General features: G+C 35.1%; 1 protein-coding gene across 1 annotated transcript in view; it reads left to right on the top strand.

Moving 5' to 3' along the window:
• The window catches only part of CCDC6 (coiled-coil domain containing 6), a gene marked incomplete at its 3' end in the record, with an annotated part of 7,087 nt that extends 707 nt beyond the window's left edge, over positions 1-6,380 (top strand). Inside the window, exons 2-4 of the mRNA XM_010079321.1 lie at positions 123-283; positions 2,882-3,038; positions 6,280-6,380. Coding sequence (XP_010077623.1) covers positions 123-283; positions 2,882-3,038; positions 6,280-6,380 — 419 coding nt within the window. The remainder of the gene's footprint in view (positions 1-122; positions 284-2,881; positions 3,039-6,279) is intronic.
• Between the last annotated feature and the right edge of the window lie 261 nt (positions 6,381-6,641).

Below are 6,641 nucleotides of genomic sequence, written 5' to 3'. Positions count from 1 at the left end.
CTAAAAACAGTAGTTAAAATAAATCTTATATACCTGTCAGAATCCTTGCAGTGGCTTTCTGGGGGATTTTAAGGGCTTCTAAGGTAGAATCAAAGGTAAAGTTTGAACTATCTTTCATACAGGATTTTGCAGGAGAAATTAGACCAGCCCATATCTGCTCCACCATCACCCAGAGACATATCAATGGAGATAGATTCTCCAGAAAATATGATGAGACATATCAGATTTTTAAAGAATGAAGTGGAAAGGCTAAAGAAACAACTGAGGGCTGCACAGTTACAGCGTGAGTAATCAACCTGTTTTAAATCTTTTTAAGTTTGTGTAATGTAAGATTTTTACATAGATTTTCATGACTTTGAATTTAAGGTAGAAGTGGAAAAAAATAGGGCAGGTTTGGATGAAAACATTTTTGCAATTGCAGTAATATTGCTTGTTGGGGTATTTACATTGCAGTTTGGGGGTTTTTTACCTTTACTGGAAGGGTGTCTCGAAGAATCAACAAATATTTCTTGAATATTTTGGGCCAGAAAAAATGTTTCCTTTTTTTTTTTCAGAGACTTTGCAGTATTTCAACATACAAATTTTTGAAAACATGATTACACCCTACTCTGTAAGAGTCTTGAAAATTAAGAATTACTCAAAAGAATTAACAGCTAGCAAAATAAAGTTCAGTTATGTACAAGAATTTCACTTGTTAATGATTTCAGCTATCTTTAAATAATTGTGTTTGTAGCTGTGTTAGACTAATTGTTCAGGCAGCTATTTGACTTCACAGAATAGCAGAAAAAGTAATCTTATTTTGTTCTTACCTATGTAAGATTGCTTTGAAGGTGGACAGAATAAATAGTTGTGTAGAGGTCCTTGTGTTTCTGTTGTGAAAAGTGTCGTGCACCCTTGCCCAGAAGTGGAAAGCCTGCTTTTTGCCCTTCTTTTAAAGAGAAGAGGCTACAGCTCTGAGCACAATGGTGTCAGCTGGCAGGAAGCTCACTTGTGCCTTCCTGTGATCTTTGCAATGTCAATCCTTCATTCCTTCATGCTACATCTAAAATGTCTATCCACGTTTCATCAGCTCTGCCTAGTTCCTAGTCAGTAGCATTATGTTTCAATTGATGGGTAAGCAGATACCTAACCATATAGACAGAAAAATTTGGGTGAGTGGGAAACGGGCAATATTCTCCCCCTCTAGTGTGCTGGTCTTGACAGGCTAACTGGAATATTTCAACCTCTGTTTAGAGAAAGGGCTTGCCAGAGGCAGTGGCCTTCCTTAAAGACAGAAATTATGAGAGAGTGCTCTTTTGCAAGGGCCTTGTGCGCAAGTCTGTGGTATCAGTAATTTGTGTCAGTTAAAAGAAGATAAGGACTGCTAATCTTTGTACTTGACAGTTCTGCGTTGCAGCCTTCACTTACTGAACTTCAGAACGAGAGCAAGGCCTTTGATTTAAAGTACTCTTTGTACAAATCTAGCCTAATTAATGTCATTTCAAGTGTTCTTTATTATTTTTAAGTGGCTTCTTTTTGTATTATTGTGATTGTAACAATTTAAAAGCACTTAAAATCAAATTCACATTGAAAGTAAGATCTAAGCTTAAAAGTACTCTTTGCCTTTGGGAAGAGATTGAACTGAGCTGCAATGTGAATAGCAGTACTGATGGAAGTGGTGGATGTGCTAGCCTGCAAGCAGAAGATGAAACTGAAATACAGTTTTCAGTTTGGTGTTTGCAATATGTGGTCATTAGAGAACCTCTAGTATTTTTCATAAATACTTGATAAAATCTGCTTACTGAATTCTGATATTGGTATTACATTTTTGTATTCCTGAAGCACTTACTAGTGCTCTAATGCTTACTAGTGCTCACTTCAGTGCTCTAGTCTAGGAACTGGTTTTGTGTAATAATAGTTTTACATAAGTGATACTGTTACCTTTAGAAGTGATATTTCCAAAGAAGGGAGATAAATCATGTATTGTTGATAGTTTGGGAACTATCATCTAAAACAGGAGTGTTCTTTTGATTGAAGGGTGCTGCATGAAGAATTGATCACAAAGCATGATGAATTGTATCTTTTTTTAGTATCAAGAGATTAACTGCAAATGTGATCCAGTATTAGAAAACCTCACAAAATACATTGTGTGTCATAAGTCTTCATCATGTGTTCCATTTTATTTAAAAAATCAGTCACGATACTTCATAGCTTTCCATAATTTGATTTTATCACTTTAAATAGACTGTGATACCAGAACATTAAGTGGTGTTTGCTGAACTTGTTTAGAATTGCAAACTCAAATTGCACTTTGATGTTAAGAGTAAACCACTCGTTGGCTTTTAATATCAGTACATATTCTGCTGGCCAGTCTCTATGATAAAATGTGTAATTGAAACAATGCTACAGAATACATACAATGTAGCAATTTAATACAAGTTTGAGTGTTTGGGGCTTCAAAACTTGTTTTGGGCTTCCTCCTTCAAAATAGAAATATACCTTTAAAATAATTTCTTCTGTATGTTGCAATAAAATCTTTGTAAACATGGAATAGCATTATTTTAATGGAGTGGGAATTATTGTATTTCTTTGGGTTTGGTTTTATTATTTTCTTAATGACTTTTTTCCTTTCTTTTCAAATTAATTTAAGTAAATACTTAAAACTTTTTTTGCTTTTTAGCTTTTATTTAAAAAATTGCTGCCAACCAGTAATTTATTTCAATAGCTACTGTTCTGAATTATACTTTGAACTAATGACTTAGGGATGAGAATTTTGAGTGATCCACCCTTAGCATTTTCTACACCCTCATGCTTGAAGTGCTGGAATAAAATTAGGCACAACATATTTGCCTGTCTGTGAAATTGAATTTTAGTTACATTTTAACAAAATTCTGGATTTCAGATTCAGAGAAGATGGCACAATATTTAGAAGAGGAGCGACACATGAGAGAAGAAAACTTGAGACTTCAAAGAAAGTTACAGAGGGAAATGGAACGTAGGGAAGCACTCTGCAGGCAACTGTCAGAAAGTGAATCCAGCTTAGAAATGGACGATGAAAGGTTTGTATTTTCTAGCCATCCAGGTATGTTGGTGTTGAGCTTATTGATCAATACTCATACTACGTTTTGAGTATTATGAAATAAATATTTAGAGAAATAACCTGTACATGTGTTTAATATATGTATCAAATTTCAGTAGGGGCCAGGAGTATATTCATTAGAATTGTGTCAAACTTGTGTAAAAATTGCATTGGTTGTAACAGTGAGAAAAAAAATATTTATACCTGAAGATTGCTTAGGGTGTTGATAATGTACATGGAAATAAGTATAGCTGTGGAGTTGAGATTCAGAATAAATTGATCATAGTAGCTTTGTTTTGCCCCTAACTTGGTAGCTGTGAGGAATTTGAGGAGGGAGTAACATCCTTACTTGGGGCTAATTTGTCCTTTGCAGAAAGTAGAACGTGTTCAGCCAAATAGGAAGGGATATTATATAAAGCCTTAGAGAGAGGAAGCATTTTCAGAACTGTTGGGTTATTCTTGATGTCCAAACCATAACATCCTTGATTTTTTTTTCTACTGCAAGCTGCATTGCTTGCCACTGGCCTTACAGATAAGTCTTTTGAGTTTTTCGTGGTTTTATATGATGCCTTTCAGAATTTTCTCACGTCATAATCATATGACAGTGTTATATCTTGAAAGATAAGTACAGTTTGAGTAAACATTTCTTATCAAATGCTCATTATTCTGTTGTACTGTTTTATATTATTTTGGATTTATAGTGGTCCTTTAAAAAAAAAAAAAAAGTTACCGGGTGCTGTATATTCTTCTGGTACAGAGATATTTCTTCTTGGGTCATCGGTGTATTTTTATAAGCCATAATTTACCAGAAACAAAGTACCAGATATTTTGTTTCAAGGAGCACCCTTAAAGTTCAAGGTAGTGTTTTCATTTCAATGAAATACTAGGCAACTGACACATATTGCAGTAGCATCTGTTATTAAGATGTAGTGAGTGCTGTATAAATTGTTAAAAACACAGGATTCTGCCGTTTGAATCTACTTTTATTAGCCTAATCTTTTCTGCGAATGTTTGCATTGTAATAGAAGTACAGTCAAAATCTAAATCTATGTGGATTACCAATATTATTATTCTAATATTTTTTGTCTGCCTGTTGTAGGTAGTGGTAATCAATAAAATGCAGGAATATTTAACTATTCTGTACTTCTAAGAAATTTAATTGTCTTGTTGATTTTCTTGGTACTACAAAGGTGTGACAGAATTGCTCCAAAACAAGTATTTGCAGTGTAAGTAATATAGAGTAAGGGAAGGATGAAGCGAGTTACACTGGTTAGTCTTAGGATTACTGTGTAGACAAAATGATTGTGGAACCATGCAGTAATGATTTTGAAATGTAAATTTTTGTCAGCTTACATTGTCTTCCTAAAAATGATGGTGTTGATGGATCAGGTATCTGGTTTTTTTTGGTTGCATTCTGTTAGCTGATGATTCTTATTTTTGTAGATGAGGGTAGATGAAAGTGCTTTACTGAATGCAAAATACACAGCTCTCCCAAAACTTCTTCCTCCTGACTAGCAATAGCTTTGTTGTCTTGATTCTCCATCCTATTCTCTGGAGTAGTAGGGAAGTATCTGGAATCAGGAAGCATACTAACAGTGTTCTGCTATTCCATATCAGCTGATCCAGGTGCTAGGATGACTTACAGAAAATTGGGTTTATGTGTAATAAAACACAGTTAAATCACACAAACCACTGCCTTGCTGTAATGCATGTACTGTCTGCATTACAAGTTACTCTGTATTGCAGAGGTAGCCTAGTCAGTTCAATTTCACTAACCTTGCCCCTGTTAACTCTTTACAAAACTTATATTTAATTAAACTTTAATTTAATTTTAAGGCTTAATTTAGTTTGTTAATTTTCTATTGTCCTCTATTGCAGCTACTTCTATTACCTGATCTACGCAAATTTAAACCAGCTTTGCTATCACTAGAGTATATTGCCTGTGTTAGGTGTTGTGACTCAGTAACTGTGAATATCCTGCTTAAAAAACGAGTAAGATGCAGTATCAAAACATGTTTCAAATAGTTTATGAACTATCTCGCAGAGCTTGAACTAGTCATCATTGTGAGTTCCATCAAATAGGAATATTTTCAGTGCTGTGATCTGTGATCTGAAAATAAATACAGCTACTAAGAATTCAGAAAACAGTAGTAGAAGGGGAGACAAATAAGAGTCAAAGGGCTCTTAGGCAGCTAATTTTGCTTGCTGTGTTGTTGTGTCCAGTAAAAGAAACACAGATAAATGTAATAATATAAACCCAGGTGCGCTGATTTGCAACCATGTGTGCAGGAGGAGGTGAGCAGGGAAACCTCTGATCTAGACAATGAGTGAAAAATATACGTGGAGTGTGCATTAGCAAGTCAACTGGAAAGCTGACAGCCTACAGCTGTGGAGAAAATATATAAAATTGGTTTTGAGATATAAAAAGTAAGTGGCAAGTAGGAGCAATTGGTATTATTTTTATCTCTTTGTCTATAGCACTTGATGGTTGTGAAGAAGCTTCACAGTATTGTACAAATAAATACCACTAAAATTATTACAGGTGGGGAAAAATGCCTTGTCTGAGGTTCTGATCTGTTCAGTTCATCACAGTGAAGGGTGGGAGGCATCTTGCAACACAGCCTGGAAGTATCTTGAGTGGGAGAAAGTGCTGGGTTCAAAATGTCTCTTTGTTCCAGTGGCAAAAGACATGATGAGCAAATGACTAAATGTTGAGACCAGAGGTATTCAAGTAGGAAACAGAGCATGGTTTTAACAGTGAGGCTGATCAGCTGTTGGAACAAATTATTAAGACTTTAATGACTTTTCCCACCCTTTTCATGATTTCAAATTAGTGCTGAATGCCTTTCTGGAAAATATACTCCAGCCGGACGAGCTATTAAGTTCAGTATAGAAATCATGTGTGAAGTGCAGGAATGTAGTATAGGTCAGGTTGGATTGCATAGTTTGTACCGCTGGCCTTAATATGTGCTATTCTAATTGTACACAACTTGCAGGGTTTTAACTGTGAATGCTAAGTCCAGATATTTCCATTGAAAGTTAAGCCAGTATCTGAGCCTTCAGCAATGACAAAAGTTCCTGTCATGACTTCCTAAAGGTGACTGATTCTTCATTAATCTAATGTGATTCTTGTGGGAACTGAAAAAAACCACAGTGAAACATTTAAAACACGGCACATTTTAGAAGGTTTGATCTAATTATTCTTTACCTTTTTTTGTTAGGTATTTTAATGAGATGTCTGCACAAGGATTAAGACCTCGCACTGTGTCCAGTCCTATCCCTTATACACCCTCACCAAGTTCTAGCAGACCTATATCACCTGGTAAATATTTAACCCAGTTTCTAAAATTGTTGTATGTATCGCATAGTAACTTGCGCTATTGATTTATTTGTATCAGTAGCCTTTCAGGGCTACTCTGGAGGAAAAAACTACATCGTAAATGTAGGAATTGTTTTGCCTTAGATGTCTTCTAGTGCAGTGTGTTTTCAGATGGTTCTGTTTTACACTGTGAATAGATATTAAAGGTCAGTTAAGTAGCTATCACTTGAACTTTTATTTCGTAGAATCATAGAATCATTAAGG

The sequence above is a fragment of the Pterocles gutturalis genome, unplaced genomic scaffold (assembly GCF_000699245.1).
Source record: "Pterocles gutturalis isolate BGI_N339 unplaced genomic scaffold, ASM69924v1 scaffold52753, whole genome shotgun sequence".
NCBI lineage: Eukaryota > Metazoa > Chordata > Aves > Pterocliformes > Pteroclidae > Pterocles > Pterocles gutturalis.
Note: the sequence above shows the minus strand (reverse complement) of the source record. Positions and strands in the feature narration are given on the sequence as shown.